Source organism: Typopeltis vanoorti, chromosome 20 (assembly GCF_054136105.1).
Source record: "Typopeltis vanoorti isolate ZY-2024b chromosome 20, IOZ_Tvanoo_1.0, whole genome shotgun sequence".
NCBI classification, from domain to species: Eukaryota; Metazoa; Arthropoda; class Arachnida; order Uropygi; family Thelyphonidae; genus Typopeltis; species Typopeltis vanoorti.
The window spans coordinates 30937783-30954029 of NC_143568.1; the positions used below are offsets into that span (position 1 = coordinate 30937783).

Here is a 16247-nt window from a genome sequence, read left to right on the forward strand (position 1 = left end):
ACGCCACTTCATTCAGCAAATATCTATTGGGACAAAAAAAAAATGTTTAGATATTTCTTGACTTAAAAAAAAATGTCAAAACATTTGAAAATCCCATCTGAAATTTCTTTAAAAGTAACTGCGCGCTAGTTATTTACTTATTTATTTTTATTAAACAAACACCTTGAGTCAAGACTCATCACGGGAGGCAAAAGTAAGATGCATTCCAACGAAGATAATGTTTATCATATCTCGTCTTAAATTGGTTCAATGTTTGTGTACTCACCACCGCATTTGACAATATATTCCACTCTCCGTGCAAAATAAGTCATGCCGCACTCTCTTATATACCACATCTTTATACAACTTTCAAGAAAGATCTTCTGTCTTTCAAACTTTTAAAAAACACCCTGGGCATCTATTTGACAAACACAATTTATGTCTCAATCATATCGCCCCTCTTTCACCTATTTACCAGATATTGCTATTTACATTCTCTCAATCTTCATGGTCAATATTCCATAATCCCGATATTGCTTTGGTTATTCGCCTCTGAACTTTTTCCAGACAATGCTTCTCATCTAGAAAGTCAGGTGATAAATCGGTTGCGCTATGGTCCAGATGTAATCTAATCAAAGCCTAGTGCAGCGGAATGATCACATCCCTATCTCTACTTGTTAGTGTTCGTCTTAGTATGCTGGCATTTGGTTGTGCTATTTTTTTATCACTTTTGCAATATGGCCCGTGAACTTCAATGCTCTATCCACCAAGATCCCTCGCTTCCTCCACCTCCTGTAATGCAACGCCTCCAATATGATACTCAGCTTTACAATTTTGAGATCCAAAGTGCAAAACCTTACATTTATTGGTGTTAAATTGATATCCCCACTTGTAAGCCCACACAGCCATGTTATTGCTGTGTGGGCTTAATTAACACTTGCTTAATTTGAAAAAATAAAATAAAATAAGAAAATAATAATAACATTACACATTCCAGAATACAAAATAAACAAATTATATTTCTGTCAGACCTGCATTCTAAGTATTTATCTCGAATAATCCAAGCCATACCAAAAGGAATGAAGTATTGCCACCACTGGTTCAGAGTACTGAAATGGCAGGATACCAAAGCATCATGTAGATGTTATTAATAGACGCTTCGTTAAAGGGTTAAATATATTTATTTATTTATTTAAATTTAATAACCACTAGATAAAGCCAGTGCTTTTCAAACTTTTCGGGCCGGTTCATTAGTTCCCGCATTTTACTACATATGCTGCTCCTAAGTTTGCAATTATGGAATACTTAGCATAACATTGTTCTGATTTACGCTCACGCGTAGACCGAAATCCTATGGAATAGATTAGTTAATCCAGAAGTGTGTATGTTCACGGGTTCCGGGACACTCTTTAATAATGAAATATAATTTTCAAAGTACAGTGAATGGGAAAAAAAAAAAATCAGAAACAAACTGCTTCTTTTACCAAATTGTCACACTATTTTAGTGAAAAATTTTCATAGTGAATCGAATGAAAGGTCAAATATTATTCTTAGAAGTGTTAGTATGGTCATTGTTATTACTCATGGGCAATAGTGTGTTCTGGTCTTTGCATTTAAAAGAGCCCCAGAATTGAATATTCGAGCAAATACAAATTTTTCTAACTTTATAAATACAGTAAAAACTAGCGATGACACTTAATGATCACAAAAACAAAAACAAAAACAAATAAAAAAAAAAGTTATTCCACGGTCTCCAAATGTCTTACGGCTGCTGTTCTTGTTTCATGGATCGAAGTTTTTTTTTTTTTTTTAAACATTTCATGTGCATTTTTTGTGTACCACTTTCAACAATTATTGTAGTTGGTATTGTGACCAACTAAAGTCATCAGAAGAAAGAGAGTTGTTCAAAACCACTCAAACAACAAAGCTATTAAGCCAATTGCATTAGTTTTATTGGGTTGTTCTATCGCGAATTCATGAAAACCAAGAAATATTTTTACCTGATGATGGTTTTTCGAAGTGGAATTTTAATTTATTATATAAGTCAAGTGGATATTAAATCCAGCATTATTCCAAAGCCGAATGTAGAAACTATGAAAGTTTCGTAAGGTAAGTTGACTAGAGAGCTTACTGGAATACGCTGCCCTGACATTCACGATTTGCTTTAGTTGGACTATTTAGAAGACATAGGCGTCGCCAAAGCGTCTATATATTTGTCTTTTATTAGTCCATTTTGATAAGGTTTCTCTCGCTTGACTGTTTTGAACTGGTTGGTTCTCTTCAGAGACCAGACAAAAACTCTCGTTCAGTACCAAGGAACTTGAAATGTCAGAGAAATGTATTTTTCGGTCGATGCGTAAAAGTAATTACTAAAATAAAGAGCAGAAAATTTTTAGAATTACTTTACGCACCGACCGAGAGTTCGCTTACGAAAAATACATTTCTCTGATATTTCAAGTTCCTTAGTACTGAAAGAGGGTTTTTGCCTGGTCTTTGAAGAGACCCAACTAGTTCGAAACAGCTGTCAGGAGAGAGAAACTTTATCAAAATGGACTAATAAAAGGCAAATATATAGACGCTTGAGCAGCGCCGATGTCTTCTAAGCGGTCCACACTAAGGCAACTCATGAATACCAGGCAGTGTATTCCCGTAAGCTTTCTGGTCAACTTACGAAACTTTCATAATTTCTGCATTCGGCATTGAAATAATGCTGGATCTAATATCCACGCGACTTATAATTTTGTATGGCCGAACTGAAGCCTTTCGGCACTTTATTTTAGAAATTTTAATTAACTGGTAAAACTGAGTGCAGAGCTTTTTTTTTTTCATACTTACGTAGTTTTGAAAAATCTACTCTATTGCTTATTTCTTTCCATAGTGCTCCTTCTTTCTAATTATTAATCTTTTTTTTTTTTTTTTTTCTGTAGACATCATAGGAAAAAGTGAATTTTTGCACTCGAAAAAATTTTGAATATTCTTTCCGCTGGTCTCCGATTACTGTTTATATATATATATATTTACTTTGAGAGCAGTGATTCTTTGAAGGACAGCTGTTTGCAGAAGTCTTTCTCTGAATATAGCTTTTTAACAGTGTAAAAATGTTTACTAAATGAGAAGCAATGTGAGTTAATAGCGTAATCAGTATTTTATGCTCTTTCTGTTTTGGGACAAAAATAGAAAGAGAGCAAAAATTAACATTAAACTAAAATGTATGTTATTTTATGTTAGTATACTAAAACATTACCACGTGCACTTTGAAAATTGCAGACTTCTCTCTTTTTCCAGTTTATTATTATTGCCTTCCGGTAGCAATATATAAATTGTGTAACGAGAACTGAAGGGTATATTACAGGAACCAAAACAAAAGAGCGAAGGCGCATAGTCAGCCGGACACCTCTTTATATCCATTGTGACCATTGCAGTGTTAGTCTGGAGGTAAAAGCTTCTAGAATACATAACTAGATTCGCCTTCGGCGTTAAGTATCCTCTCTATACCTCCCTATTTACCAAAATATATCTTTAAAACACAATAAACTAGTCATCCTACTATTATGGTAGTCCATTGTTCTCGACAGCCATTCCTTGCACTCGAGAGGCTAGCTATCATCATGATGGTAGCTAGAAAGTGAAATAACTTGTGCAAAAGCGTATACGTGTTATAACAATTCTTCCTCCATAGGGGGAAAAAAACCTTTGGTGAACTAGAAATAGTTTTCCCTGTTAAAGGTAACCCTTGTATATTAACATTACTAGAACGTCGTTAATAGCCAAATATTAATTATCACACACTTATGTACTTAATTTGTTTATTAATGTAATTCAGGAGTTTACTTCTTGGTATGCGCCACTATATTAATATAACTTTAAAATATAAACAATTTAAAATTATACTGGACTAGGGCTAGTGATATAAATAATGCATTATTTAATTGCAGTTATTATATTAAGCATGCAATTGATTTTACTGTTGCAAATAAGAATCCATTATGAAAACTCAAAAAAGGTGCTGTGTTTATTTACTAATGCCTACTATACCATCAAATTTTCTTCCTTTACCTTGAGCTATTCTGGTATTTGGGAAGCCAAGTTGATAAACTGATGCCGACTGTACTCTACACACGTGCTCAAAGCGTGATACTGCTTAGAGTGGGTTAATAGGTCACTCCTACTTTTCTAAGGCGACATTCCCTTTGAATTTTAAAATGAAAAGACAAACGGTGTATGTATAGAGGGCGCACGAAGCACTTATATCATTCATACGCGGAAGCGAGAAGCATCAGTAGAGAGCACATGGGTTTAGAAGTCAGTGGTAGGTTGTTGTATATCAAGTGCTTGTTAGGCGTGCAAAGGTAGTAAGTGCTGTTTTTATCTATAACACGTTTAATTAAAAGTGAAAGCATAGCGATTTTAAACAAAAATGGGCCCATCGAAGCTTATACGTCCGTTAGAATTAACGTTAGCGATAATTAAACCGGATGTTTGCAGAAATCCTTACGATGTCCAGGTGAGTTTTTTCATGTAAAATAGACTAAAACATTATCGCGGTTAGTAATGATAATGGATTTATGCAGCATTGCTATTTTTTATTTATTTATTTTTTTTTAGTCAGTTAAAAATATAGTACGAGTCGTACTAAAATTTGAAATTATGAATGCATCAAATGAGTAGAGCAGAAATTATTATAATGCGTAATGGTGAATGAGCGGAAACTCTTACTGTAAATTTTGTGTTGTTGAAATGATATCATAGTAGAAGAAAGCTCATTACATGGCAAGTTTGATATTTTCTTCTCCCTAGCCCATAGATCCATTATGCTCAAAAATAACAATGTTACTAAGGGCTATGGCCGTAATCGGGTGCACGCGAAGCGCCCGCTCATGCGTGTTTACGAACAGCTGCTCCGGGGATGCCCTAGCAACAGTCTTGTCATTTCTGTATGGTGGTAGGATTTCGTTCGGAATGACGATTCTTTCTCATCCATTGTATACATACCATTTAGTATACTGTTAAAAATAAAACTATAATTTAAAATTGTATTGCGAAGAAGGTGCTTTCATGACAATCCTCTATCCAGGTTATCCGTAATTTTCTAATTATCGATTTGTCCTGTACTCAAATGTATTCCGCCCACAGTACTAGTATGTTCTGTATCAATGCAGATAAATTTGAATAAATGGGAATCGCGATCACTATCAATAAGTGGTAGTAATTTCGATTTTTATTTGGCGACGATTTTTTTAAAATTAAGTAATTTGTACATTTTTATTTTTATTCTAATTCTTGTCTTATCAATATCTGTGTTTTGATATTACAGATTTATGAAATGAAAAATATCGCATTGAGGTGTGTCTGGCGGCGGAACGTGATTCTTAGGGGTTTCTGATGTTTCTCTTTTCAGTTATGTGGAATTTCATGTTCTACTACTTGCACAAAAGCTATTTTTTCCACACTTTTGGAAAGTGTTAAAAAAAATATACAATATTGTTGAAATCCAATATTATTGTTATTGCATTTCGCATTGTAATGTTTGCAATTTGCATTGTAACCTTAATGTGCTTGTAAGTGTTATATTAAGAAAGTGTTGTTTGTTAGATGTATAACATGCATTTTTCACTGGAGTGTAAACATCAGCAGTTAACTGTACTTGCTATATATATATATATATATATATATATATTTTTTTTTTTTTTTTTTTTTTTTTTTTTTTTTTTTTTTTTTTTTTGATCTGTTGTCAGTGTTAATTTGTTAATCAAGTGGACAGCATACTGTGGATTGAAATCCTACCATGGTCATGATGGAATGGCTTGTGAATGGTACATGGCATGCAGTGGTGCCCCCAGAGGGGGAGACATGAACTTTGCCCCTCCCCAAGAAAAAGGAAAAAAGCTAGAAAATTTTCCAAAAATCTTTTCCTAATTAAAATTCTTTTTTTTTTTTTTATTTATGTTGTGTCATGTCTTCTATTTCTATACTACTTATGAATTAGCAATCATTGCATATGCCAGTCAGTTCATATGCGATGGTAGTGTGTATTCTCAAATTGTCTACTCAACTTGGGGGGGGGGTGTAAAGATTAAATCCTGAGTGCACTACTGATGGCATGTGTAGGTTTTAGTATAGACAGTTAATTGTGAGGAGTGCCCTCTCAGTGAGTCCTTGAGGCATTGAATAACATAATCATCTTGTATTCTGGACCAGTTTGAAGATACTGCAACTGACAATAATTAAAACTTTTGTGGAAGCATGGTCTCCACTTTTTTTTTTTTTTCCCAAGACATTGTTTTGGATATAGTAATTAAAAAAAAAATTGTCATTTATATTTTGTCAAAGTAAAACCAGCATCAGGTAATGTAAAAATTTTGATAAAAGTATAATCACTAAATGAATATTGTTGAAAGTTTTTTTTCACAAAATTATATTTTTGGTTTCATCCTTTATCTAAGTATAAGCAAACAAAGTTTTGTGTGAAGTAACTTTAGGATGAAACCAAGAATATAATTTCTTGGCATCTTTAATTTATAGTATAACCAAGTGAAAAATTGTTCAACATCTATCTCTAATCCAGAGTATTTTAGTATTAAGGTGCGATGCCTTTTTGACTACTTGTATATGGAAATATGACTTCTGCATTACTTCTGGGTCTGGCTCCCACTGATGAGACTTCAATAAAGGTTGAAACTGGTCTGGGTAGTGGCCCTTTTCATAATGCATAGCATTATATACGTCCATAAGGTTGTGTATTGCATTATGGAATATTAAGGCAATTGATGTGAAATCATTAGCCTCTATACAAGTAGCCCAGTCATGAAGTGACTTCATGTGCAAACTTTGTTTGCTTATGGTTGGATAAAGGATGAAACCAAGAATATAATTACTTGACATCTTTAATTTATGCTATATGAATAAGAAAAAAAAAAAGTGAATATATTAGATTCACGTGGAAGAGATCTGAGACAGGAGGAACATATTCATATTAGATTTGAAGGCCTACACACTGTATTCCTTTGAAAAACAGGAGGGGGAAGCTGTTCTAGAATAAGCAATAGGAATGAAAGAGAACCTTGTTATGTGAGTATATAGTTGGAGTTAGGTGAAGGGGGGGGATGTTTGGTGGCAGCTGCATGCATTTCAATGAATGTAGTAGAGAAAGGGATAGGAATTATTGATGCTGGTTTTGATGAACATTTACCATGGCAGTATTTATAGAAGATGCATGCAAACAGATACTAAATGCCTGTATGTGGTTGGAGTGATGAGTCATTTTATCAGACTGATTTGCTCTCTTTTGCATTGTGTTAATTGGGAAGATGTTGTGAGCAGTACTCAATGGATGACTGAAAGTGGCCAGATGATTTGCAAAGGGTTAACTAGCTGTTCAGAGAGAAGGCGATGTTGCATGTCAAGAAGGCAGCAGTTACGATGTGTTTATGCCAAGAGAGGTTTGTTAGGGTAATCCCATGGACATAAATCCTCTCTTGAATAGAGATTTGGGTGTTGTTGAAGGGGAGGCTGGGAGAATATGGTTCTTTTCTTATGAGAAATAAGGCAAACACTATTTTGCAGGCATTGAAATTGGCATGATTATCTGACTGCCTTCAAAGAGTTTAGGCTTGTAGAGGTAATTTGTGATTTATGTGGAGTAAGGCTTCAATGGCAAGAAGGAATGTAATGCACTGTCATTGGTAAAACTGTGCATTGTATTGCTGGTCAATTGGAGCAAATCATTGAAGCAGTGGCATAGCTAGAACTGTTCAATATACACCAAAAATACAACAAAAAGTCAAAATGATGAATAGGGAAATAAATTAAAACACTGTTTATTTTTGAAGTAAAACTTTAATTTCAACATTATAAAATGTTAATTGAAAGGGAGATGGTAAATCCCGTTTTATTTTATAGCCGGGTCCGAAACTCTGATCGAAATTCATAGTTTCATGCCAAAACAACTATCGGCGAGCTCAAGTGTAAATGACAACACCAGGGCAACTGCATGCAAAGGTGAAGCAAGCTCTGTCACTAACTTTAATATTCTCTCATAATGTAAAACTCAGCTCCTAAGAGATGTGTGTGTGTGTGTGTGTGTGTGTGTATATATATATATTTTATAGTCGGGTCCGAAACTCGGATCGAAATCCATAGTTTCATGCCGAAAAAACTATCGGCGAGCCCAAGTGTAAATGATCACTTGGGTAGTACAACACCAGGGCAACTCCATGCAAAGGTGGAGCAAGATCCGTCACTAACTTTAATATTCTCTCATAATGTAAAACTCGGCTCCTAAGAGATATGAGAAGAGGTCACTACCCAGACCATTTTCAACCTTTTTTGAGGTCTCATCAGTGAGTAGGTAGACCTGGAATATCAAGATTTTTAAGTGAACACGAACTTGCATACCTCTACTATCGAATTGCTGAAGTGGTGCACTCCTATATTGTTAATTACTAAGATAATAAGCCGAAAGGCTATTTTACCGGCAAATTTGTTAATTGAAAGGGAGATGGTAAATCCCGTTTTATTTTATAGCCAGGTGTTCGCAACTCGGATCGAAATCCATAGGGTTTTACATTATGAGAGAATATTAAAGTTAGTGATGGAGCTTGCACCACCTTTGCATGGAGTTTCCCTGGTGTTGTACTGCCCAAGTGATCATTTACACTTGGGCTCGCTGATAGTTTTTTCGGCATGAAACTCTATGGATTTTGGACCCGGCTATAAAATAAAACGGGATTTACCATCTCTCTTTCAATTAACAAATTCGCCGGTAAAATAGCCTTTCGGCTTATTATCTTAGTAATTTTAAAATGTTATTTTTCTTGCTTTTTCTGTTAGCAAAATCGTTGATGACATTGGCGAAATCTATTTCATAATAATGTAGGTCATTCTTAATCAAATTAGAAAAACTCCTCTCACACAACACTTACAGTAATTGCGAGGGAAATTCGCAGTAGTATTACAATATTTGGAAATGAGTTCTCGAGACTGTATTTTAGAATTAACTGCAAAAGTCCAAAAAAGTTCAAAGTGCTGCCAGTGGTGGACCCCCCCCCCCAGCTATGCCACTGCATTGAAAGAAGAGGGTGAATGAGTGGACAGAACCTTATGGATGCTGGATGGTTCACTATCTTCAAACTATCTGCATAGTTTGAAGATAGTGAACCATCCAGCATCACACACAATGTGTATCCAGTGAGGAAACTGGCAACCCAGTTGCATAAGTCAGAGGACAGACCAAATGATGAGAACTTAATAGAGCCTTGTGCCATTCCAGGTTGATGACCTTGGAGATATTAAGTATACCTACTTAGGATTTGCCAAAATTTTCCATTGTATTTATTCAAAGGTAGGTGGCATAAGTGAGCAAATTCCCTGTTGATCAGCATTGGCTGAATCCATACTGGCAGTCAATTATTAGTTGAGTACCTTCTAGGTAGCCTAGGAGTTGGGTGTTGATGATTTGTTCCAGTACTTTGGAGAGAGTAAGTATTAGTTTGATGGTAAGAATTTCTTGCTCTTCTTAGGAATGGGATGTACATGAGCTAATTTCCAAGATGCAAGATAGGTGGCAGTGGAATTAGAAAGCATCAAAATGTGACATAGAACAGGAGTGCAGATCTTCAGAACAATAGGAGGAATGCTATCAGAACCAGGGAACTTTCTTGGTATCTAATTTTGACAGAATTTAATGACTTTCTGATGAAAGGTCAGAGAAGGCGTTGGGTGTTTGGGGGACTTACCCAAATCATCCATCTGTCTGCAAATGTATTTGAGGAAAAGTATGATGCCAGGAGATTCACTTTATGTGGGTGAAGACAATAGATCCATCTGAGTGCAGGAGCAGTGTTAGGCAAAAGTTATGGCCAGTTTATTTTCTTGCTTTGGCAAGAGACCAAAAGAAACATGACTTCTGTTTGGGTACAGTGCAAGTTTCTTCCTTTGATGAATTGATTTTCTTGCAGCTGTTTTGGGCTTTGATGTAAGCAGTGAGGGGAAAAATGGAGCTCATGATAATAGCCAGTTATAGTAGGCTTCATTTTTACAGTCTTGGTGCATCTTTTGGAGAACCAAGGCTTGCTTAGGAGGATGGGAATGTATGCTTCTGTACCAGTGAGAATTACTTCAGTGATGAGTTTAACCTCCCTACCAGCCAATGTGGATGAAATAGTGACAATTGCACTTCTTATCCATGTTATTCAATGGGTTTTAGAGCTTCGTATCCAGATTTACCTAGACTTCTATAGAATATATCGTGGCTGTTTGGGGGGTTAATGCACCTGCTTGGGTCAGAAGACTGAAGACAGTAATCCAGCATAAGGAAAGATGCATTGAAGTTGTTGAATATTAATACCTGCTGACTCTTGGTTGAGAATGGCTATAGATTTTGTCTGGTGGGAAAAGAAAATAGCACAAGGTTGTGGTCTGAATTACCTAAGTGGAAAATACAACCTTGACGGTATACTTGGAGGGATCACTAGTGAGGAAGTCCAGAGTATTTGCAGAATGGTTGAGTTTATCTGGTACTGGTACTTAGTTTCCAAGGAAGATAACCTCACTGTTTAGAAAGTTGGACTGAAGGACATTGATATTTAAGAAGAGGAAGTTGAAAAGTTCAAAGAGGTTTGTGACATTGGGAGAGCAGTAGAGACAGCATATGAATTTGACTTGGGTAGAAATTTTCTATCAAAGATTTGTAATCATTAGATTTTGAGTAGAATGTTCTCTGGAATGGTATGTCAGAATCATTGTATGCACAAATGCCATCCTTGAGTTGAAAGAGATGGTGAGGCTGAAATTTGAGTTTGTCAGGAAACAGTGGGGTTTGCAGACTGGAGATGGAAGCATATACTGAGGTTGGAGCTGAGACCACTTATATTTATGAAATGGATTTGGAAGGCAATGTTAATTTTGTCGATGGTGGGTTATACATGTTACTTTGGTTTCCAAGATTGCTATTTTGTAGTGCTTGATTTCCATACTTGTATTCCTCTTTTGTAGTCAGTGTTCCATATTTTGCCATCACTTTGCCACTTTTCTTTCAGTTTGGCAAAGTCATTGACCTTGTTCATGCTGCCTGAAGGTGTAGTCAGGCTGGGCTCTTATATTCAACTTGTGAGAGGTGACTGAGGTTGTTCAGTTGCCATTATTTCTGATGCATTCACCAGTGTGTTACAGATTACCTTTACCAGTTGCAAGAGGTTCATTCCATTCCTTTTGTTTGTGGACTTGAAGTAATAGCATCTGGTGTTTTTATTTTTGTGTGGGGAGGGGAGGGTGAAACCAACTTTTTTTTTTTTTTTTTTGGTTAGTTTTTCATCCTTCAGTGTTTCATCACTTTCAGTATGGAAGTTTAAGGATGTCATATTTTTTTTTTGTTTTTAGCTTCAATCTATTTGGTTTGTGGTCAACATAAGAGGGCTACAGAGCTGGTGTAGCTGCGGTATGTGGAAATGGAGAGTTGTAGAGTAGGTGCGCTCTCTCTCTCTCTCTCAATGAGCCCTGGGCTTGCTGGAGCTGTCAGATAATAATAATAATGGTTATAATGTGAATGTTTTGATATTTGTAACAGTTCAGTTATTTATTTCAAATAAATAACTACTCAAATTATTTCATGAATTTTTTGGATCTGGTGCACACCTAGCAGATGCAGAATATACTCTTTGTGGTTAGTGTATTCACTCTCTAGCTAACAGTTTTATGTTAGTATTCCTGCTGTGTACATGGATGTTTTGTGAATGTCTTCTTGTGTGAGATGAATTTCATCTGCCGTGAGATCGCCACTCTGTGTTTTGGAAGCATTTTTTTTTGGGGGGGGGGGGAGAAGATGATAGGTATTTAGGCATGAGTGACAAAAAAGGGCCTTCCTTGATGCATCCTTAAACTCTGGAGGAGTCTCTCAACAATGACTATGCTATATTACTGGGCCTTTGGCAGAGTACTATATTTATGTTATTGCATAAATTAAGATTGGAGAAAATTGGTGTCATGGGTAAGAGACTGGTGTCTACTCTTTAGATGAGTGGAAATGTGCCTTTTAGTTTGAGCATTATTGAGAAGAACCAATGCTTTGTATGGAGTGTTATTTTCAGATGAAGTAAACTCTCATTTGAATGAAGAGGAAAATAAGCAAAGCTGCAAAGATATTGGTTCACTGAAAATTCTACCTGGATTTCTCCAACTAGAATACTAAGGGCTTTCCATTCATTTAGTTGAACACACAACTTGTACCTGCAGTCAAGACTATCAGTTTGGTCTCGTGGACCAAGTATTGCATTACCACCCACAGGATCTCTTGGAAGGAAACCACCATACTACATCACAGTAAATTTAAGAAAGACTTTTTGGAATATGCAACAGCACTCAGAAATGAAACAAATTTAAACAAATACAGTTGCAAGAAACTTGCCAAAATTTGGGAAACATTAATCCTCAGAGATCCCAATTTACAACTTAAGCTTCCTGCAAATGCCTATAGAGGGCACACCACCTAGATATGCCTCTAGAGTCATAGCCATGTGTTTCATTCGTGTGTGGGTGTGAGAGAGTTGCTAGTTTTAATCCATGATATCTCATTGACAGAATAATTACTAAAAGCATTAAAACAGTTAATCTTTCCTAGTGCTCTCAATACTCCATTAAACCTCAACACATCTTAACACAATGAAAGAATAAGATGTTACAACATTAGATTCCACTGGTGGCTGACCAGAATGATTTATATAAGATGGCGCCCATTTTGTATTGCTTGTTAACAATTGATTAAATATGTTTGCTAACCAACGAATAGAAAGGAGAGAAACAGTTGAATGAACCCTGAGATTTTTTTTTTTTAAATCTTCCCTGGGTCTTTGGGTTTAGACACGAATAAATGTTCATTCACAAAGTATCTGCAATAGCAAATTACTATCCCAATATGCTTCACTGAATACAGAAATATAGTATTGAAAGTTTATTTTTCACTTGGTTAGACTATAATAAATTTAGTTTAACACTTTATCCAAGTGTGAGCAAACAAAGTTTGCACCTGAAAGTATCTTCAGGACTGGGGGTAAGGTAGTACAACAACACTTGCAAAGGTGGAGCAAGCATTATGGGAGATACTGAGATAGGAGTGATGTTAGCTTGCTCCACCTTTGCAACAAGTTGCCCGGTGTTGTACTACCTTACCCCAGTCCTGAAGATACTTTCAGGCACAAACTTCGTTTGTTCACACTTGGATAAAGGATTATATTAAATTTATTATAGTCTAACCAAGTGAAAAATAAACCTTCAACATTTTTCTCTAAATCCAGAGTAATTTAATAAAAAGGTGGCACACCATTTGGCAACTCCTATAGGTAGAGATGACCTTGCTAATGCTTCTGCCTGGTATCTCCACTTGGGCCTGGCTCCCTCTGAAGAGACCTCAAAGGTCTCTTAAGGTTTTTGCCTTAAGGGAGCAATTTGAGTCTCTGGGGAAAGTGTTTTCCAGCACGGCCCGGTGAGGGGCTTTGTTGGTGAATGCTTTCTTTCGGAATATGAGCGGTTCTGCTCGGTGGTGGTGGGTGGAAGGCCATCACTGAGTGGAGCTAACGCTGAGATGGATGGTCTTTTGCCCACAATTGAGTGGCCTAGGAATCGTCTGAATTTTTAGAGATGGCTTTACTTATTCATAAGGTCAAAACTAGTCTGGGTAGTGGCCCTTCCCTTAATGCATAACATTATACATATCTGCAAGGAGATGTGTTTTGCATTATGGGAGATGCTGAGATAGGAGTGATGTTAACTTGCTCCATCTTTGCAACGAGTTGCCTGATGTTGTACTACCTTACCCCAGTCCTGAAGATACTTTCAGGTGCAAACTTTGTTTGCTCACACTTGGATAAAGGATTAAACTAAATTTATTATAGAAATATGGTACTTCATCTACAGACATATCTGGAGAGTGAAGGAAAATACATTAAAGAGTTATTTGAAAATATAACATTTCTTAATTCCTCATGTTTCCAGACTTTTAGAACATTATGCTTGTGATGCAAAGTTGTAAAGATCAACTATAACTGAATTAGGAATGCTATTGCTTCAGGATAACTTGAAGAGACCAATGTTGAACTGAGGTTTCTCACTTTAGACTGAGGAGATTGTAAGCTGTATAGTTCAGGATGATCAAAATTAAAGTATCCCTGTTTAAGGCCTTAGGAAGTCTTATGGAAGCGATATATCTGAGAAAAAAAAAAAAAGTTCTAAAATTCACCACTAGGGATATTGTATGTTATACTGAATGTAGATGCAAGTTTTCTTTGTGTGTAAGGAGGAGGAAAGTGACACAAGTATACATAACATTTTTATTCACTTTCATTTCATGGGCTGCACTATTCAATGTACTGCCCTTCCCAGTATGTTACTAATTACATCTTTTGCACAGTGTGTTCAGCAGCAGAATGCAAATGTCGGGACTGATGCTTCGCACGTGCTGTGTTATGCTGTCTTTCAGTGCTGGAAAGTTATTAGGATGATAAAATGTTGAAAAAGATTAGTAGGGATTGGTTATTCTTTTGTATAAGGTTTTTGATCTGTCTGTTTAGATTTTGTGCAGAGCTGGATTTCAAAGAATATTTTGGAACTTAGGGATTAAGTAAGATGTCAGTGCAGAGAAATATTATGTAGATAAAAGGTGTATGGATTTTCTTTTACACCTAATTACTAAAATGCAGTGGCATTGGATTTTGTACGATTGGTATGGTAAAATATTTAATACATGTAGGAGAAAGCATGATAGGGGAATAGTTTTTTTGTAAAACAATGTCAGCACCCATTTGTTTTTTGCTAGTAGGAAAAAATTAAAATTTAAGGGGACATGAAAAGTAATTTATTTACTGATGTTTTTACTTCATAGTGTGATTAATCTTTCTGGATTAAGACTGCAAATTAAGTATATAACACAATTTAAGCATAAATTTATTGTATAAGTAAAAATAAATGTATAGAATTTTTTAATATCTTTATATCAAATATCAAGATTTATATTTCAAATATCGCAACAATAGACAGTGAAAAATGTAAATTTTCATTAAATAACTAATCTTATTTGCATTTAGATAAACATTAAAAACTTACTGAATATTACAAATTTCTAAATATAGCCTATTCATATGTCACTGTTAGAAAAGGTGACAGTTTGCTAACATAATGTCCCAGAAAAAAAAAAGCACTGGTTTTTACAGTGAAATGAATTTTTATAGGCAAGTAGAGTAAAAACATTTGAACTAGAGTAGGTCTTTTATAGTCACTCTGAAGATACCATATTAATAATAAAAACTTAATGAAATCATATAATGCATGGGCTTGTTTACTGCTAAGCTTTAAAAATTAATATGATATACTTTTAATTATTTAAAAGTATATTATATACTTTTAAATAATTATATAAAATTATAATTATTTTGGTTAAAATTCCATCTAGGATATTGAACTTTAATATAAGGGCTTTCAGCTGAAGGTGAGTTAACTGTTCATGATGAGGTGGCAGGATTTTTCCTCCTGCAAGATATACAGACCAGATGGTACATCTAATTGACTTGCATAACAAACTAAAAAATTACATTCCCTATCATAACTTTAATTAGGTTATTATTTTTTTGTTATTTCATACATATAAGAGGAAGAACCTATAGTACATAATGCCATGTAGGGCATAATAGTCAATAATAGCATGTCTCTAACAGATCATTAAACCTGACATGTGAAAGGGAAGATGAAGATATTGTTTAAAAGCAAATATTTTACTTTTAATAAATGTATTTTTATTTTACTTGATAATTCTTACTTAATTTTCATTTACAGCGTCTCAGAGAAATTATGTTAGACAACAGTTTCTTGTTTGTAAATACAAAAATTACTCGAATGACAAGAGAGGAGTCAGAGAAATTTTATGAAGAACACAAAGGTAAGTAAAGTAGTGTGATGCCATTAAATATATTTTTTATATATGGTAATTTTTATATTTGTGTTTTGTTCTCTTGGTATGTAACTTCTCCTTTGCTTCTGATATGATTTTCCCTCCACACTTAGATATGTGGATCAGTTGTAACTTAATGCATGGTATACTTTCCATTCAGTTTTATTATTATTTTTTTTACTGCAAATAAATTGCAGTATAAATTGGAATGAAGGGGGATAGCATTTGGGAATAATCAGGAAAATGAAGTTCTCAATACAACTATCTCAGGCAGTATGTAAAGGAGGTCACATTAGGATTGAGTGTTTTAGATAAGATCATTTCATCAGAAGTTGTA

General features: G+C 35.1%; 1 protein-coding gene across 2 annotated transcripts in view; it reads left to right on the forward strand.

Moving 5' to 3' along the window:
- The first annotated feature begins 4257 nt into the window (after positions 1-4257).
- LOC150095331 (nucleoside diphosphate kinase 6, mitochondrial-like) overlaps positions 4258-16247 on the forward strand; it is a 43891-nt gene continuing 31901 nt past the window's right edge. Inside the window, exons 1-2 of one of the 2 annotated variants that reach the window (XM_090410235.1) lie at positions 4258-4483; positions 15796-15898. In XM_090410235.1, coding sequence (XP_090266361.1) covers positions 4397-4483; positions 15796-15898 — 190 coding nt within the window. In that variant the 5' untranslated portion in view covers positions 4258-4396. Of the gene's footprint in view, positions 4484-5327; positions 5377-15795; positions 15899-16247 lie in introns of those variants that run through there. The other variant, XM_090410236.1, reaches the window with a different exon arrangement.